The 19890-nt window shown below is 42.6% G+C and overlaps 1 protein-coding gene across 6 annotated transcripts in view; it reads right to left on the reverse strand.

Annotated features, from left to right (window-relative positions):
• ZNF335 (zinc finger protein 335) overlaps positions 1-19890 on the reverse strand; it is a 1318033-nt gene that overhangs the window by 784866 nt on the left and 513277 nt on the right. For all 6 annotated transcript variants that reach the window (XM_044090241.1, XM_044090238.1, XM_044090239.1 and 3 more), the window contains one exon: positions 11170-11282. In XM_044090241.1, the coding sequence (XP_043946176.1) occupies positions 11170-11282 (113 nt within the window). The remainder of the gene's footprint in view (positions 1-11169; positions 11283-19890) is intronic.

Below are 19890 nucleotides of genomic sequence, written 5' to 3' on the forward strand. Positions count from 1 at the left end.
AGACTTGTGGATCCAGTTTCCACTCGTGGGTATCCATGAGGTTTCTGCTTAGTTCGTCTGCCAGAGTATTTTTCTTTCCTGGCAGGAATTGTGTTTGCAGGTGTACTTGATAAGTCAATGCTGTGTCCCACAAAGTCATGGCTTGTCTGCAGAGGGGGTAGGAATGAGTGCCTCCCTGTTTATGTACCACATGACTGTAGTATTGTCCGTCCTTATCAGTAGCTGTCCTGGATGGAGTAGATCCTTGAAAGTTGTCAGGGCATTCTGAACAGCTAGCATCTCTTTTTGATTGATATGAAGATGCCTTTGGCTTGTGGGCCATGTGCCCTGAATACATTTTCCTGTCATGTGGGCCCCCCAGGCATAATCTGATGCATCTGTTGTAATTGACTGCCTGGCTGTGGGTAGGGTGAATGGCTGTCCCTTGTTGAGGTGACAGGCCTGTGCCCACCATCGAAACTCCTGTTGCAGGCAAGGAATGAGGGTAATTAATGTTTCCAGGCTGTGACAATGTTGAGTCCAAACACTTTTTAGATACCATTATAGTTTCCTCATATGCAGTCTGGCATATGGAATTAGCAGAATGCAGGATGTCATGAAGCCCAAAGCCTGCAGAATTTTTCTTGCAGATAATTGGGTCTTTGTTGCCAACATTTTGAAGTAAGAAGTCAGTTGCCTTTGTCTGGCATGAGATAAGCCATCTGGGCAGTTGTATTTAAGCTTGCACCCAGGAATATTATCTCTTGTGAGGGTACTAGTTTTGATTTCTTTTCGTTTACTGTGTACCCTAGGCAAAGTAGTAATCTTTTTACATACGCCAGATGCTTTAGTAGAATGTCCTTGTTCCCTGCTTGAATAAGGCAATCGTCCAAGTAAGGAAAAATTTGAATTCCTCTTTGTCTGCAAAATGCAATTACTTGTGCCACGCATTTTGTGAAGACCCTGGGCGCAGCAGATAAGCCAAAGGGCAGTGCAGAGAATTGGTAGTGCATTGAGCCAGCTATGAATCTGAGGTATCTTCTGCAAGATTGTCTGATTGGAATATGCAGGTATGCCTCTTTAAAGTCCAAAGTTACAAGCCAAGCCTTCTTGCCAGCATGGGCAGAAGCTGCTGCACAGTCAACATTCTGAATTTTGGAAAGTCCAGAAATGTATTTAGAATAGACAGGTCCAGTATTGGTCTCCAGGCTTTGTCTTTTCTGGGTACCAAGAAAAGTCTTGAGTAAAATCCTTGTCCCTGCTCTTGCTGTGGTACTTGCTGAATGGCCCTCATGTCCATGAGGGATGAAACTTGTTTTTTTGCCTCTGCCCATTGATTGTGTGGCAGGTCTGGCATACCTTTTTCCCTTGGCAGGGTGTGAAAGTGGAACCTGTAGCCCTGGGACACTATATTCAAGACCCATTTGTCCTGGGTGATCAAGTGCCAATTTGGAGAAAAAAAGTGCTAGTTTTCCCCCTAAGGGGGCTGCCAAAAGTTAAGTGCTTTGTGCTGACAGAGGAAAGTCATTGGGACTGTTTCCTGTATGGCTGTGATTTGTCTTCTCCGCTTTTGGAGGTAGAAGCACCCCACTGTTTAGGCCTGTGTGAGCCCTGGGGCTGGGATCTGCCTCTGGGGCATCTGTATCTGCCTCTTTGTGGCCTGTCTGACACTGGAAAGGACCAATTCTTAGTATGCAATTCCTGCTAAATCTGGGTGGCTGTACCTGTAAGAAATCCTTTACTGTTTGCATAGATTTCGCTTTGTCCTCCATTTTCTTCAACACCTCCTCTGCTTTAACACCAAGTAAGGTATCATGCTGTAATGGAGCATCTAGTAATTTTGCTTTAACATGATCAGGCAGATCCTGTTCCTTTAACCAAGCATGCCTCCTAATGACAGAACCTGTACCTGCAGCCCTGCAAGAGGCCTCCAGAGAATCAAAACCACATTGCAATGTATGCTTTCCCACTTGTTCAGTTGTATGCATTAAATCCTGCATTTCCTTATTTTCTGCACAATCAGAATTTGACAACATTTTCTGTTTTAGCAGTGACATTAAGTATTGCTGATATTTAAGCATATGAAATTGACAATTTAAAGCCATCACAGCCAAAGTAGCAGAAGTGTAAACCCTTTTTCCCCATCTGTCTAGTGCCCTTGAATCTCTATCTGAGGGGATAGGGTTTTTTGCAGTAGAAGCCTTGACCCCTTTGGGACCCTGAGAAATAGTTTCTGGGTCAGCAGCAGGATTTTTATAAAGAAATTTATGTGAATCTGGAACCCTGTAGTATCTGTCTGGCTTGACAGGGGCAGGAGGTAAAGAGTCAGGAGAAAGTTCGGACTCTGAAAATACATCATCTACAATGTCTAACACGGGAGGAATAGCCAAAGGCCTGTGCTGAGGTAGTAAAAGAAAATCTCTAAGCCTTTTCTTAGATTCTGAGTAGTCTTGGCTCTCCTAGTGGAAGTGCTCCCTCATGGTATGCAGGGTTTCCCCAAATGAATAATCCCCAGGCGGTGAGGCTGAAGGGATAGATTCTTCAGCATCAGAATCCTCATAAGGAGGAACAGAGTATTCCTGCTCAGAAGAGGTATCAGAGGAAATGGAAACCTGATCTGAAGATTCATATTCTGCCTCTTGCCTAGGCCTTTTGTCAGGAGGGGGATGGGAACCCCTGATCAAGGTAATTAGGTCTTCGGCCATTTTGAGCATCTGTTTTTTTTACACATGGTAGTCTGTCCAGGAGAATGCTGTACTTGTTTCTTTGTCTTTAGAACTGCTTTAGTCTTTGCTTTGGAAGCTGAAGTAGGCTTTACATATAAAGTACAGTTGTGTACCTACCATAAATGTAGATGTTCGAGTGTATTCACTGTTGCAGTCATTACACTTGGTTTATCCTGCTGGCAGGTGACCCGCAGTCGGCCCGAGTTCCAAAGTCTTGGTCCGGCGTCGGTTGCTGTCGCCTCTTCCCTGACGTCAGTGCACCAGGGGTATATAAAAGTTGCAACCGACGCCATTTTCTTCAGTTTTTCTTGCCCCAGATGTCAGGTGCCCCCAGATATGAAGGCTGAAAAGATAAAAATATGCCAAACAACCATGCATATATTACTATAAACATTTCCTTCATCTACAAGCAAATACACCACATAGGTTGTATAGAATTGAAAAGTACAGAATAGTCCAGCAAAGAGGGAGATGGTGGGTGGGTAACCTGGACTGCAACAGTGAATACACTCAAACATCTACATTTATGGTAGGTACACAACTGTACTATGTTCATCGTGTTTCACTGTTGCAGTCATTACACTTGGGTAGAATTCCAAAGCTGAGGTTGGGTGGCTGGGTCTAGATTGGATTTGGCGAGGCTAACAAGCCCTGCAGAACTGCAGTGGCAAAGCCTGCTCTGGATTGGGAGTAGTGAGGTAGGTGGTAGTGCTTGGTAAAAGTGTGCACTGAGCTCCAGGTTGTAGCTTCTAATATGTCTTTGGTTGGTACCCCTCTGAGGAAAGCTGCTGAAGTGGCTGCTGCTCTGGTAGAATGAGGCCTAATGCCCTTAGGCACAGATTTGCCATGTTGTGCATAACAGAAGCGGATGCAGTGTCCTATCCATTTGGAGATGGTCTGCTTTGTAATAGGTTTTCCTTGTGATCCTGCAGCATATGCTACAAACAGTTGCTCAGTTTTTCTGAAAGCTTTTGTTTTGTCCAAGTAAAATCGTAGCTGCCTGTGTATATCCAAAGCGTGCAGAAGTCTTTCCCCTTTATTCTGGGGATTTGGGTAGAAAGTAGGCAAATGAATGGTTTGGTTTAAGGCCACATTGGAGACCACTTTTGACATGAATGTTGGGTTCATCCTTGGAGAAACCATGTCCTGGTGAAAAATGAGGAAAGGTTCCACAGCCATCAATGCCTGTAACTCTGAGACTCTTCTTGCTGCAGTTATTGCTAGGAGCAGAGCAGTTTTCCATTACAAGAATTTTAGATCAGCTGTGCTGGCTGGTTCAACTGGAGGCAGTGTTAGTTTTTCTAAAACAAAACTGAGGTCCCAAGTAGGTACTGGTGGTCTCCTAGGGGGTCTTATATTCTTTGCCCCTCTGAAGTACTGTCGTAGTAGAGGATGTGAAAAAATAGGAGGATCCGTATTGTAATGAGCTGAAATGGCAGAGGCATGGATTTTAATAGATGAAAAAGATAGGCCTTTGTCCAACATCTCAGTCAGGTATTGCAAAATCTGAGGTATATTAGGGACCAGTGGGTCGAGCCATTGTGCCTGGTTCCAAGCACAGAATCTCTTCCATTTTTCTGCATAAGATTTCCTAGTGCTGGGTCTCCAGGTTTCCAAAATTACATCCATAACAGCTTTAGAGAGAGGTGCAGTCTGAGTGGCTACATTATCTGCCATGCTGCCAGGTTTAAGGTTCTAAGTTGACTGTGCAGAATCTGATTGTTTTGCCGTGTCAGAAGATGAGGGATTTGAGGTAGAGGTCAAGGTGTGCCTTGGGACAAAGTCTTTAGGATTGGGTACCAGTGCTGGCATGGCCAGTCTGGTGCAATCAGGATCATTTTTGACCTCTCTTGTCTGACTTTTAGAAGCACCTTGGTGAGAAGAGGCTTCGGAGGGAAGGCACAGACTGTCAGGTTTTTCCAGCTGAAAGATAGAGCATCCACTTTCCATGCTTGAGAGCGATAAGTCCTTGTGCAAAATTTCTGTATTTGGCAATTGTGAGGGGAGGCAAAAAGATCTATGTCTGGGCGTCCCCATTCCCTTGTTATCATGTCGAACACTTGTGGATTGAGCTTCCATTCATGAGTATCCATGAGATTTCTGCTTAGTTTGTCTGCCAGTGTATTTTTTGTTCCTGGCAGGAATTGTGCTTGCAGATGTACCTGGTAGGTCAGTGCTGTGTTCCACAAAGTCATGGCTTGTCTGCATAGGGGGTAGGAATGTGTGCCCCCTTGCTTATGTACCACATAACTGTGGTATTGTCCGTCTTTATTAATAATTGTCCTGGATGTATTAAGTCCTTGAAGGCTGTCAGGGCATTCTGTACAGCTAGCATCTCTTTTTGATTGATGTGAAGATGCATTTGTTCCTTGGGCCATGTGCCCTGAATACATTTCCCTGCCATATGTGCTCCCCAGGCATAATCCGATGCATCCGTTGTTATTGTCTGCCTGGCTGTAGGTAAGGTAAAAGGCTGTCCCTTGTTGTGGTGACAGGCCTGAGACCACTATCGAAACTCCTGTTGTAGGCAGGGAATCAAGATTATGATTGTCTCTAGGCTGTGACAATGCGGAGTCCAAACACTTTTTAGATACCATTGTAGTTTCCTCATATGCACTTTGGCATATGGAATTAGTAGAATGCAAGATGCCATGAAACCCAGGGCCTGCAGAATTTTTCTTGCAGGGAGCTGGGTCTTTGCTGCCCTCATTTGAAAGTAATGAGTCAGTTGTCTTTGTTTGTCTGGTGTGAGATAAGCCATCTGGGTAGTTGTATTTAAGCTTGCACCCAGGAATATTATCTCTTGAGAGGGCACTAGTTTTGATTTATTTTCGTTTACTGTGTACCCTAGGCAAATTAGCAATCTTTTTACAAACGCCAGGTGCTTTAGAAGAATGTCCTTGCTCTCTGCTTGAATAAGGCAGTCGTCCAAGTAGGGATATATTTGAATTTCTTTTTGTCTGCAAAATGCAATTACTGGTGCCAGGCTTTTTGTGAAGACCCTGGGCGCAGTAGATAAGCCAAAGGGCAGTGCAGAGAATTGGTAATGCATTGAGCCTGCTATAAATCTGAGGTATCTTTTGCACGATTGTCTGATTGGGACGTGCAGGTATGCCTCCTTGAGATCCAAAGTAACTAGCCAAGCCTCCTTGCCCAGCATGGGCAGAAGTTGTAGTGTTAACATTTTGAATTTTGGAATATCCAGGAAAGTATTTAGGATTGACAGGTCCAGTATTGGTCGCCAGGCTTTGTCTTTTCTGGGTACTAAGAAAAGTTGTGAGTAAAATCCTTGGCCCTATTCTTCTTGTGGAACTTTTTGAATAGCTCCCATATCCATAAGAAAGAGCAGCAATCTGTTTTTGTGCCTCTGCCCATTGGTTTTGTGGCAGGTTTGGCATACCTTTTGGTTTTGGAAGTATGTGGAAGTGGAACCTGTACCCTTGAGAAACTATATTCAACACCCATTGGTCTTGGGTGATCATGTGCCAATTTTTTGAGAAAAGTGCTAGCTTTCCCCCTAGGGGTGCTGTCAACTGGCATTTGCAGAGGGAAGTCATTGTGACTGTTTCCTATAAGGTTGTAATTTGTCTTCTCCTCCTTTGGGGGCAGAAGCACCCCATTGTTTAGGTCTGTAGGAGCCTTGGGGCTGAGATCTGCTTCTTGGGCGTCTGTATCTGCCTCTTTGTGGCCTGTCTGACACTGGAAAGGACCAATTTTTTGAAGGCCAGTTTCTGCTAAATCTAGGTGGTTGAACCTGTAAGAAATCTTTCACAGTTTACATTGACTTTGCTTTATCCTCCATTTTCTTTAACACCTCTTCTGCCTTAACACCAAACAAAGAATCATGCTGTAGTGGAGCATCCAATAATTTTACTTTAACATGGTCAGGCAAACTTTGTTCTTTCAACCAAGCATGTCTTCGAATAACTGAGCCTGTAACTGTGGCTCTACAAGAAGCCTCTAATGAATCAAAACCACATTGCAGAGTATGCTTTCCCACTTGTTCAACTGCATGCAAGAAATCCTGCATTTCTTTACTGTCAGGACTTTCTATATTTGTAACCATTTTATGCTTTAACAATGACATGAGATACTGTTGATATTTAAGCATGTGATACTGACAGTTTAAAGCTCTTACAGCTAAAGTAGCAGAAGTGTAAACTTTTTCCCCTATCTGTCCAGAGCTCTGGAATCCCTATCTGAGGGGACAGGATTTTTGGCAGTGGAAGCTTTAACCCCTTTAGGACCCTGAGAAATTGTTTCTGGGTCTGCAGCGGGGTTTTTGTAAAGAAATTTATGAGAGTCAGGGACCCTGTAGTACCTGTCTGGCTTTACTGGTGCAGGGGGTAAAGAATCTGGAGACAGACTGGATTCAGAAAAAACATCATCTACAATATCAAGCACAGAAGGGATAGCCAGGGGCCTGTGCTGAGGCAATAAAAGGAAATCTCTGAGCCTTTTCTTGGATTCTGAGTAATCCTGGCTCTCCCAATGGAAATGCTCCCTCATGGTGTGCAGGGTTTCCCCAAAAGAGTAATCCTCAGGTGGTGAGGCTGAAGGAATGGACTCTTCAGCATCAGAGTCCTCATAGGGAGGGAGAGAATAGCCTTGGTCAGAAGAATCAGAGGAAATGGAAACCTGATCAGAGGAATCATAATCAGTGTCTTGCCTAGGCCTTTTGTCAAGAGGGGGAGGGGAGCCCCTGATTAAAGTAATAAGGCCTTCGGCCATTTTAAGCATCTGTTTCTTTGGCATGGATGACTGTTCTGGAGAATGCTGCACTTGTTTCCTTGTCTTTAATGGTGTTTTTGACTTTGCCTTTGCTGCTGTAGTAGCTTTAATTGTAAGCTGTGAAGGTCTGAAAAAACCCTCAGAAGCCGGTGCCTGCTCAGCGGCTCTGGAACCATCTGAAGGTATAGTTTCTGTAGGCCCAACACCTTGAGTTTCCACAGGTCTCGGTGTCTCTACGTGGCTGTTGGTTACGGCCTGTGGCTCTGAGGTAGCGGGTGTCAGGGGCTGCAAAAGCGCCTCACTGAGAACCGGCGACTGGCCTAGAAGAGGCTTCGTCATCGGTTTTGGACCTCAGATGCCTGTCTTTTTCTTTGTCTTTGTGTTTTTTATTCATTCCGGTCGTCGGTTGTTCCGACGGCATTATGTAATTAAATCTTCGTCCAAAATAATGTAAAGCAAAATCAAACCGACATTTAATAGTGCGTTTATTGAATCTAGCACAAAACCGACAATTAGTAACGTCATGGTCAGGGCCTAGGCAAGGAATGCAATAAGAGTGAAAGTCCTTATGAGGTATTTGCTTCCCACAAGAAATACAATTATTAACTTTTACTGACATCAGTCTGGAGCAAGAAAAAGTTTCCCCAACGGGGTACTTAGCTTTACTGAAGAGTTCGGTTCTGAAATTCAATTTTGAAAATCTCAGGAGTCGGCCGACCGGCACTTGCGAACTGCTTTGGCTTCGGGCACCGCGCGGCAAGAAAGACTGAAGAAAATGGCATCGGTTGCAACTTTTATACCCCTGGCACACTGATGTCGGGAAAGAGGCGACAGCAACTGACACTGGACCAAGACTTTGGAACTCGGGCCGACTGCGGGTTGCCTGCCAGCAGGATAACCCAAGTGTAATGACTGCAACAGTGAAACACGATGAACATCTGTGTAGGTCTGAAAACACCCACAGAAGCCGATGCCTGCTCAGCGGCTCCGGACCCATATGAGGGAATAGTTTCCGAGTGTCCAATACCTTGAGTATCCAGAGGCCTAGCTGGCTCCACATGGGAGTCGTCAGCAGCCAGTGGCTCTGAGGTAGCGGGTGCCAGGGGCTGCGAAAGCGCCTCACTGAGAACAGGCGAACCGGCGACTAGCTTAGCGGAAGCCTCGTCATCGGTTTTGGACCTCGGATGCCTGTCCTTTTCTTTTTCCCTGCGCTTTTTATAAACTCCGGTCGTCAGCTGTTCTGACGGCATTATATAATTGAATCTTCGGCCAAAGTAATGAAAGGCAAAATCGTACCGACGCTTAATAGTGCGTTGGTTAAATCTAGCACAAAACCAACAGCTAGCAACTTTGTGATCAGGGCTTAGGCAAGGAATACAGTAAGAATGAAAATCCTTATGAGGTATTTGGTTCCCACAAGAAGTACAATTGTTAAATTTTTCTGACATCGGACTGGCGCAAGAAAAAAGTTTCCCCAACGGGGTACTTCGCTTTAATGAAGACTTCGGATCTGAAATTTGTTTTTGAAAATCTCAGGAGTCGGCCGACCGGCACTTGCGAACTGCTTTTGCTTCGGACACCGCGTGGCAAGAAAGACTGAAGAAAATGGCGTCGGCTGCATCTTTTATACCCCTGGCGCACTGACATCAAGGAAGAGGCGACAGCAACTGATGCCGGACCTAGACTTTGGAATTCAGGCCGACTGCGGGTAGCCTGCCAGCAGGATAACCCAAGTGTAATGACTGCAACAGTGAAACACGATGAGCATCAGGATCTGCAGGATAATTAAAACTATCCCTGCACAATAACGTAACTTATCATGTTTTCAGACCTACACAGATGTTCATCGTGTTTCACTGTTGCGTGTGGTGGGTGAGCCCCAGAGTAGGGAGATGCCCTGATAATGGCACCTCAGATTACAGTGCAATTGGAAGTGCAAATAAAAGTGGATGATGGAAGGTTCCAGTGACTTGTTTGATAATGGTCTTTATATTGATGGCAGTATTTGACAGAATGGGAATATGACAGTATTTTTAAATGTAAGTGCTTAAATAATATGTTTGATATGTCATTGCTATATTTCATTTTTCCCTATTTTCTAAACCCAGTATTCACCAATTGTTGTGTTTTTGAATAGAATTTCACCAAAACTGAAGAAGGCATTCCATTTTAATTTTATGTAGTAGTGGTTCCTAGTAAATAAACATTTACAAGATCCCTAAATGTTTAGGGAAGCTTACAGGAATGTATACAAACCACTGCATGCCTTTAAAAATACTCCTTGCTGCTCTTTAGGTAGATTCCATAGATATGCAGAATAATATGGGTTTATCTGCTAGAAGAGAACTACAAATCTGCAAAGTGTTTTCAGTTTTATTTTATTGAATAGTTCTATGAAATTGGAGGTCACTTGTGATGCAGAATTAAGGATCAAAGATTCTCAAAAGATGCACATCTTTTTGGAAACCGAAGAAGCTGGGTGCTAATTAAGAAGAACAAAGGTAAAGTTTCTCTAACGCATTTTCAAGAGTTGAGGAAAAAAGGTCCAGAAACAGTTTTGTGAATTTTTAAGTTTAACTTTCCTTGACAAATTATACTTCAATAATATTAAGTAATTGCACATCATCCATAGATCCACACTTTGTGTGAGGGATCATTCATGTCAAAGTTGTTATTTCATAGTTTGAAAGTATTTGTAACAACTTATACTCTGACAGTAAAGCTCATTAATAGAAGGTTGCATAATTAATTAAATCATTAGTTAATAATATAGACATCAATTAAATATTCATTACTTTTGTCTTGTAACCCCACCCTCCAAATTCTTAACTTAATATGCAAGGATTTATGCTAAACTGAAGTATATTTTATTTACATACATATGATACATACCTTAACATATAAAATTACATATCTGCATGCATGTGTAATACAAAAGATTGTTAAAATGTAAAAAAGTGAATAGGTTGATAGGCAAGTACTAGACTAGCTACCCTTAAGCCTAGGCAATTTCAGTTTTGGTGCTTAAATCAAGCTCATTTGGAATTAGTCTGGTGTTACCCATCCAATGGCCAATAATTATATGTTACCCTTAGTGAGAATAACTAGGATTATACCATAGATAATTTGAGGGGACCCATGCATGGGATAAAGCATTTAGGAGCTGCCTCTGTCCATTAGTAGTACAGACGGCAGTCCAAGGTTACATTTTCTGTTTCCATACATAACAAAGAATATCATCTGTTGTAAGCAAAGTTTTCCTGTAAATTTCACATGCAAGCAACAAACTGCTTAAAGACGGCAATTAAAAAAAATCCCAATATATTTAATACACATGCTGCAAAGCATTATGATTAGAAAGAAATTACTGACTACAGAATACTGTAAAAGGCACCATTTTCAGCTATACACACTTTAGAACTGTACTGCATACCAACATGAAGTTACAGTTTCAGATTGGTATTTTGTGTCAAATGAAAAAATCACCATATAGGGAAGTTCCAGAACTCCAACACAAAATTCCTCCAGGACCCTAACACTTGTACAAAGTAATGAAACTCAGTTGGATAAGACCACACTACTATGGCAAGGTGAGGAAAAGAAAGTAGGCAGGAAATATCCCAAAGGAAGACAAATCCATTAATGGGGTGATCACTATTATTTTAACTATGACACTCCACTCTAACATTCTTTTGCTGGACTACAACAAACGTCAATATCTTTCAGTACTCACTTGTCTTTGTTGTGCACTGCTGAGTGACGGATCACATCCTTCTTGTAAACACTTGTATAGTTGCACTCTTCACATTTGTATGGCTTTTTTCCAGCATGGTTAAACATATGTTCCTTAAGCAAAAAATGTAAAGAGATGAATATAGCTGATACAACAGTCACTATGATATCTTTTAAAAGCAAAGCACAGCAACAGAACTAAGCAATAAAACACAGTTCTTTCTCCTCAGTCACCCAAGCAAATATATTTCATCATAATCCAAATAAGTTAACAGAACTACAAAAAAGCAGAGGGGAATTAAGTTAACAATAAAGAAAAAAGATATCTACTTGAGAAGGTCTACAAAACGGCCCTTTTTTATTTTATTAATTTCTTAACCAGGTAAACTCACTAAACGCAAGTGCTTTTTTTAAGCAGCAAATTGGGCTAGCTAGCTATTCAAATAACTTAAGCAAAGGCACAGGGTTTTTGCAAAACAGGAATATAGGACTGTCAAACTATTTGTGCTAAACTCTCCAAAGATGCTAAGACCTTAGCAGAAAAGAAGAACTTGTTTAATCAAGCCTCCCATGCTATGTTCTGAGTTATTCAGTCTCTGCACAATTTATTGAAAAAATAGAAATTATATAATTATGGATCCTTTTCACCTTTGTCCGTCCAACACAACTGCTGGGACACAAATACTTGTCAGATCTGATGCAGCTTTTAGCGAGTGCTCCTTGCCTCGAGCTCCTTTAGAAAATCTTCCATAATTTCCATGCGCCTCTTCTGCTGTCTCAGAGTTTGCTGACTATGTTCTGATAAGACTCATGAGGACAAAGACTTCCAGTTAAGAACAGGAAAGGAGCTTCAAAGTTGGAATGTCAGGTCCTTCCTGAAGGTGACAATTTGGAAGGGAGATTAAGGGAGGCATGTCATGCTGGACAGACTAGGATGACAAGGATTTAGTGTTATGACAAGTATGCACATTCTGTATCTTATTTTATCTGATCAGATTGCTGGACAGAATCCCAAGCTACCTGAATTCCAGGGTGGCACTGTGAAGAAATTAAACACGGTCATTTGTGCTAGCATATCTGGTTGAGTTTTTGTACATAATTTCAGATTAACCTGTGTGTTATTATGCCAGCATGACTAGCTAGAATATTGTAAATAATTTCGTACATGTTGATTTATAATCTGTTTGTAAAGAATGTTTTACAGACTTGAATGGTGTTCCTTTAAACTTCTAACTGCACAGATTTGAGAAGAAGATTCTAACTGCAGACGATCTCAGAACCAGCTTATCTGCAGATGATGTCATCGGAATGCTAACAGTTGCTATGTGTTACTATCAGAGGCTGAAAGACAGGAAGAACTTTGGTAAACAGCTGTTGGTTGATTTTCAAAATATGAAATGAAAATTAGAACTGGAACAGTTGTGACAGGCTTAGTCTATAAAAGAGCCTGCTGAAAACAGCTGAAGTCAGTTACAGTTGTTGTCAGTTAACAGCCAGTGGCAGTTGTCAGTTGTTCACAGTTGTACTGTGCAGTGAACATCCAAAAAGGACTCACCAAGAACTGTAAGCCTGCCTTTGCTCTGTTGTAATAATTTAGTTTAGATAGAGACAGAGTTCTTTAGTCAGATAGGAAAATTATAACTAATCAGTTACAGTTTTTCTAAATGTTGGATTTCTATCCTATAGTACTGATTTCATCTCCCTGGTGATGGAGTTCTGTTTGTTTATTGGAAATAACTGCTTTATAGTCTTAATAAATTTGCTCATTATTAAATATTTTATTAACTTACATTGTGGCTGGCCAATCAGCGTGTTCTTTAGTGATTTGACAGTGCTTATATTTGCTTACTTCCTGGGCCACTCCGAAAGCCTGGCTGCTTTAGGTCATTTGCTATAATTTGTTTTAATATCTAATTTTCATAACTGGACACCCCTTCGAAAGGGCATGTGAAACTCTGGTTGGTGGCAGCGGGTTACTGTATTATTTTGGGGAAGGGAAGTAGATGTAAGTCTGTGTCAGGCTTTCCCACAATGTTTGGATGTGTGACATTAATCTATTTAAGTGTAAGTGTACCAGAGGTCTTAAACAGGGATACATTGTTTTGAAGTGTGTAATAAGGAGTTAAATTAAGGGTAGACAAAAGTATGCAGTACAGTTCCAGATTATGGAGCGTATTCCTGTTGTGCTCTTAGGGGAAATTGTGAAAATTTTACTCCTGTTTAAGTGACAGTGTCCTACTGGAGTCAGTAGTGATGACTGAAGCTCCATAGTTACTGACGCAGGATAGTAAGGGATGTCACATTATTCTTGGTAGTCTGGTGGGGTATTGACAGGATGTCGCAAGCACCATGACAGTATTCCTCTGAAAACTGTAATTTCAAGGGAGGCTCTGGATCTAGAAATGATATCAAATGTGCAATGCTTGGCAAAGACATGCAACATATACTATGTTGCTGCTGCATAAATATCTGTAGAACAACTTCTGAAAAATGCCACAGACACAAACAAAATACTGTGGAAAGAGATCTTGGTTTAATTGCCACTTTTTATTTCTTGAGAAGTATGCAAAGGATATGCAGTCTAAAAGCCATATAGACACCTTCCTATTCTGTGTTTTTTTAGGGGCAAAGGCTTTTAACAATTGAGGATATTTTCTTATGGATTTAGATCTTGGAAAGTAAAAAGTACAGTTTTGTACCTACCATAAATGTAGATGTTCGAAGATCCACATTGCTGCAGTCCTAACACTTGGGTATTCCGCTGTCCCAGTTGGCCCGAATACCAAAGTATATGGCTGACGTCGGTCAAGGCGCATTAGTCTGACGTCAGGACGTCAGGGTACAAATGCGCATGACCGACGTCATATCCTCAGTCTTTTCTTGCCCCAGATGTCAGAAGACCCTAAAAAGATAAGGCTAAAACCAAAAAACACCACACACTCCTGCACCAAATATATATACAATATATACAAATTTACAAGAGTATAACCTCACCCACACAACCACCCCTAAACACAGAGGGGAAGGAGGGAGGTAAATTGGACTGCAGCAATGTGGATCTTGAACATCTACATTTATGGTAGGTACAAAACTGTACTATGTTCTTCATACCACATTGCTGCAGTCCTAACACTTGGGTAGAATCCCAAAGCAGAGGAAAGGGAGGCTGGCAAATCATAAGGAAGCAGGAGCTGACAACATGCCCTGCAAAATAGCCGTGGCAAAACCAGCCCTAGATTTAGAGTAGAGAGGAAGGTGGTAATGCTTAGAGAAAGTATGCACTGAACTCCAAGTAGCTGCCTCCAAAATATCCTTAGTTGCCACCCCCCTTAGAAATGCTGTTGAAGCGGCAGTAGCCCTAGTGGAATGAGGCCTAATCCCAGCTGGAATCTCCTGCCATGATGGGAATAACAAAATGCAATGCAAAACCCAATCCACTTAGAAATAGTTTGTTTTGACACAGGCTTGCCCTGAGAACTCAAAGCAAAAGAAACAAACAACTGCTGAGACTGCCTAAAATCCTTAGTCCTGCTTAAATAATAACGCAACTGCCTGTGTACATCTAAAGTGTGCAAAATCTTTTCCCCCTTATTTTGGGGATCTGCATAAAAGGTAGGCAAATGAATAGTTTGGTTTAAAGCCACACTAGAAACTACTTTAGGCATAAAGGAAGGATTAGTACGTAAAGATACCCTATCCTTATGAAAAATCAGGAAAGGCTCAACCGCCATAAGGGCCTGCAATTCAGACACCCTTCTTGCAGATGTAATGGCTAACAAAAAGCAGTCTTCCATGACAAATATTTCAATTCAGCAGTAGCTGCAGGCTCAAAAGGTTGTAGAGTGAGTTTCTCCAACACAAAATTGAGGTCCCAAGCAGGAGTAGGAGCTCTCATTGGGGTCTTATATTCTTTGCCCCTCTAAGAAATTGCTTGAACAAAGGATGAGAAAACAATGGTGGGTCACAATCATAGTGAGCTGAAATTGCTGCAGCATGAATCTTAATGGAAGAGAAAGACAAACCTTTGTCCAATAACTCAGTAAGATATTGAAGAGCCACACTCAAATTTGGCTCAGAAACATCCAAATCCTTTGCTGCACACCAAAATAAAAATCTCTTCCATTTTCCTGCGTACACTTTCCTCGTACTAGGTCTTCTGGCTTCCATAATCACATTCAAAACTTGCTGAGGAAGCTGAGACCTGCTATGGTTCAAAACAGAATATGCCAAGCTGTTAGATGAAGAGAGTGAAGCTTGACATTGAGCAGATGCCCGTCCTTCTGAGACAATAGGTGTGGAATCAAAGGTAAGGGCCATGGAGGCTTCCTTACCAGACTCCTCAGCAATGGGTACCAGTGCTGCCGAGGCCAATCTGGAGCTATTAAAATCATCCTTGGCTTGTCTTGTCTGACCTTTAGAAGTACCTTTCATTCAGATGAGCTCCCCAAGCTGTGTCTGAGGCATCTGTCGTTAGAATCTGACTCGCCTCTGGCCGGGTCACAGAGAGTCCCTTGTTTAGGTGACATTCCTGAGCCCACCACAAAAATTCCTTTTGAATGCAAGGTATTATTTGAATGACAGTGTCCAAATCCTGGCAGTGCTGTGTCCATACATTTTTGAGATACCATTGTAGCTTCCTCATATGCAGTTTGGCATTGGGAAGTACCAGAATACAAGATGCCATGAACCCTAAGGCTTGAAGGACTGTCCTTGCAGTCAGCCCGGACTGATGAGATAGTTGATGGAAGTAAAGAGAAAGATTCTTTTGTTTGTCCGGGGTTAAAAGGCCATCTGGGCTGCTGTATTCAGTCTCACACCCAGAAAGCACATGTCTTGAGAGGGTACTAGACTGGACTTTATTTCGTTCACAGAATACCCTAGGCATCTTAGCACTGCTATCACATATTCCAAATGCTGAAGAAGCACGTCCCTTCCTTGAGCCAGAATCAGGCAATCGTCCAAATAAGGATAGATTTGTATTCCTTTTAGCCTGAAGAAAGCTATCACTGGAGCCAGAACCTTTGTGAATACTCTGGGCAGTAGATAAGCCAAAGGGCAATGCAGAGAACTGATAATGAGAATTCCCAGCTCGAAAACGCAGATACTTCCTGCAAATTAGTCTGATAGGAACATGAAGGTAAGCTTCCTTGAGATCCAAAGTTACCATCCAGTGATCTTTGCCCAGCAGAGGTAAAAGCTGTTGTAACGTCAACATTTTGAACTTGGGAATGTCCAGATAAGTGTTGAGGATAGACAGATCCAAAATTGGTCTCCACGTGTTCCCCTTTTTGGTACTAGGAACAGGCGAGAATAAAATCCTAGGCCCCTTTCTGGCACAGGAACTGACTGAATGGCTCCTATTTGGAGCAACAGAGAAATTTGCTTGTGAGCCTCTTTCCTTTGTTGAGGAGGAATGTCTGGCATGCCTTTGAAAGGAGGCAAGGTATGGAAATAAAACCTGTAACCGTGGTGAATGATATCCAATACCCATCTGTCTTGGGTAATTAAACTCCAGTTTTCTTTGAAAAGTGCCAACCTTCCTCCTAGAGGTGCTGCCAGACGAGAAGATTCTGGCAGCTGAAAAGGCAGGTCATTGTGTCTGTTTACGAAAGGACTGACCCTGCCCTCACCAGAAGACTGAGCAGGTGAACTCCTGTTCTAGGCCTAAAAGAACCTTGAGCTCTGCCTCTACCACGTCTAGACCTACCCCTAGACTGGGAATCATAAGCAGGATATGTCCACCCCTTGGTAGGCCAATTTCTACTAAACTTGGAGGCTGAACCTGCAAAAATCTATAACAGTCTGCATAGACTTAGCCTTGTCTTCCATTTTCTTTAGAACTGCTTCCACAGGCGAACCAAACAACACATCAGATTGTAAAGGAGCATCTAAAATCCTTGTTTTAACATGCTCAGCTAAATTCTGATCCCTCAACCAGGCGTGCCTGCGAAGAACCGAACCAGTGGCAGCCACCCTCGAAGAGGCCTGCACAGCATCAAAACCACATTGTAAAGAATGCTTACCCACCTGTTCAGAAACATGAACTAAATCCTGCAACTCTTTACACTCACTACCTTCCGCCAAAGCATCTACCTTAGACTTTAATTGTGAAAGGAGATAATTTTGGTATTTCAACATGTGAAACTGACAATTCAAAGCTCTCATAGCCAAAGTGGAAGAAGTATACACTTTCTTTCCCCATCTATCCAAAGCCCTAGCCTCTTTATCTGGAGGAACAGGATTTTTAACAACAGAAGCCTTAACACCTTTAGGCCCCTGTGAAACAGTTTCTGGGTCTGCCCTAGGACTCTTAAAAGATACTTATGAGCTTCAGGCACCCTATAATATCTATCCGGTTTAACTGGAGCAGGAGGCAAAGAGTCAGGGTTCAGAGAAGCCTCTGCAAAACATCCTCCACCACATCTAGAACAGGAGGTATAGCTAAAGGCCTATGCTGGGGTAGAAACAAAAATTCCCTAAGCCTTTTCCTGGAATCAGAGAAATCCTGACCTTCCCATTTAAAATGCTCCCTCATGGAATGAAGAGTCTCTGAAAATGAAAAATCCTCAGGAGGAGAAGCAGAAGGAGTAGAATCATCTACATCAGAGTTAGAGTAAGGGGAATACTCCTGCAAGTCTTCAGCCGAAGACTCAGAAGCATCCGAACACTGCTCAAAACTCCCAAGCTCAGGTTCCACCCTAGGCCTCTTATCGGAGGGGGCATAGAACCTCTAATCATTGTAATCAAATCTTCTGCCATTTTAAGCATATGCTTCTTAGGTACAGACCCTGAAGAACTAGGGGTGACTCCTGAAACAAAACCTGGCCTGAGCCTGGGAGAAGCCTTGGAAACAGCAGGGGAGGGCCTAACCACCTTAGGAAGGGAGGGAAGAACAGCTACCTGAGAAGCCCCTTCCGCCTGGCCTACCTCCTGAGAGGTCACATCTTGCAGTAATAAAGTCTCTCCCTGGGATTCCAAAGAAATTTCTGGCTGAACCCCTGGCTCCACCGAGCCCTCTAAAGAACCGACGTCCGGGACGGACGGTTCTTGCAGCCTAGGCTTTGCTGTTTTGTCCTTGCGCTTTTTTGACGAAGCGGGCATCGGAGCATCCGACGGCATTTTATAATTACACCGCTTCCCAAAAACTAACCTGGCACAATCTAATCTTCTCTTTATAGTGCGTTTGTTAAATCTAGCACAAGAGCGACAGCCAACAACGTCGTGCTCAGGCCCTAAGCAAGGTATACACAAGGTATGGTAATCCCTATGAGGTATCTGTTTCCCACAAGAAATACAGTTATTCACTTTTTTTCTTTGACATTAATACTGAGGCAAGAAAAAAACAAAATAATCCCCAACGGGGTACTTAGCCAACTTGGATTCGGTCTGAAACTCCGACTTCAGAAAATCTCAGAACGCCAACCTGCACTTGCAAAACTGCTTCTGCATCGGACCATGCGGCAAAAAAGACTGAGGATATGACGTCGGTCATGCGCATTTGTACCCTGACGTCCTGACGTCAGACTAATGCGCCTTGACCGACGTCAGCCATATACTTTGGTATTCGGGCCGACTGGGACAGCGGAATACCCAAGTGTTAGGACTGCAGCAATGTGGTATGAAGAACATCTGGAGTTGTCTATGCACATCTAGTGTGCAGAGAAGGTATGCTCTCCTGTTAGGCAGATCAACTCAGTAGTTCACATTTGTCCCTGTGGCTAACTTGGGAGTAAAGGGATTTATTCTTATGAAATACCAGATATGGAGAAGCAGTCTGAGTCTGTAATTCTAAAATTATGAAGTGATGGTTACTAAAAATAGTCTCCCAAGAAAGGGACTTTATGTCTGCAGAATATGTTTGCTCAAAGAGGGTTCTAATCAAAGACTCCAACACAAGACTCTGGTCCTAAGGAGTAATGTTTTTATAGCAGGACACAAAAGGAAGGCCCCTTTGCATAATTTGAGAGTTGCCAGAGAAAAGTTGAGGAATCTCTTAAAGAAGTTAGAAATGGAATTCAGCTGCATTTTGGTGGTCACGTAACTAGAACCAGCAACAATACATTTGATAGGAATTGGATAACTATTGGTATAGCAGCAGAAAAGGGACCTGTAAATTGCTGATTATTTCTACTTACTTTTGTAGACCTTATGAGTTGATTCCTTTTGGGATGCTGACAAAATGCAAACCATGCTCTGGAATAAGGCAGGGTCCCTGATCATCACTGGAATTGGAGAAACCATGCAGTCAACTTGAGGTTCTGTAAGTCGAGATAGGTGAGAAAGAAAATGTTGATCTAGAAGCCATGGGCACTTTGTCAAGTGAGGTTTGAATAATGGAAAATAGATATGCTGGGACCAGAATGAGACAATGAGGTTCACTGCACTTTGTATACTGAGGCTTTCTGTAAGAACCTCATGATTAGAGGAATTGGGGGAAAAGGCATACAGGAGCCCGAGGGAAAAGGCATACAGGAGCCCAGGGGAGCCACTGAAAGACTAGAACATCTCTAGTGACTGTCTCTTGAGAGGGATCAGGGTAAAGTAGCTGATGCATTTGGTATTGGACAAGAAAGCAAAAAGATTACAGCAATGCTGGCCCCAATAGCCGAAGATTTGTTATGCTACTGTGGATTGAGAGACCACCAGTGAGGCATTAGGATGGATCTGCTGAGATTGTCCTCTAGGCACCTGCCTTTACCTGGGAAGTGCACTGTGATCAGAA

Source organism: Protopterus annectens, chromosome 12.part0, assembly GCF_019279795.1.
Source record: "Protopterus annectens isolate FY-2018-M chromosome 12.part0, PAN1.0, whole genome shotgun sequence".
Classification (NCBI taxonomy): Eukaryota; Metazoa; Chordata; order Ceratodontiformes; family Protopteridae; genus Protopterus; species Protopterus annectens.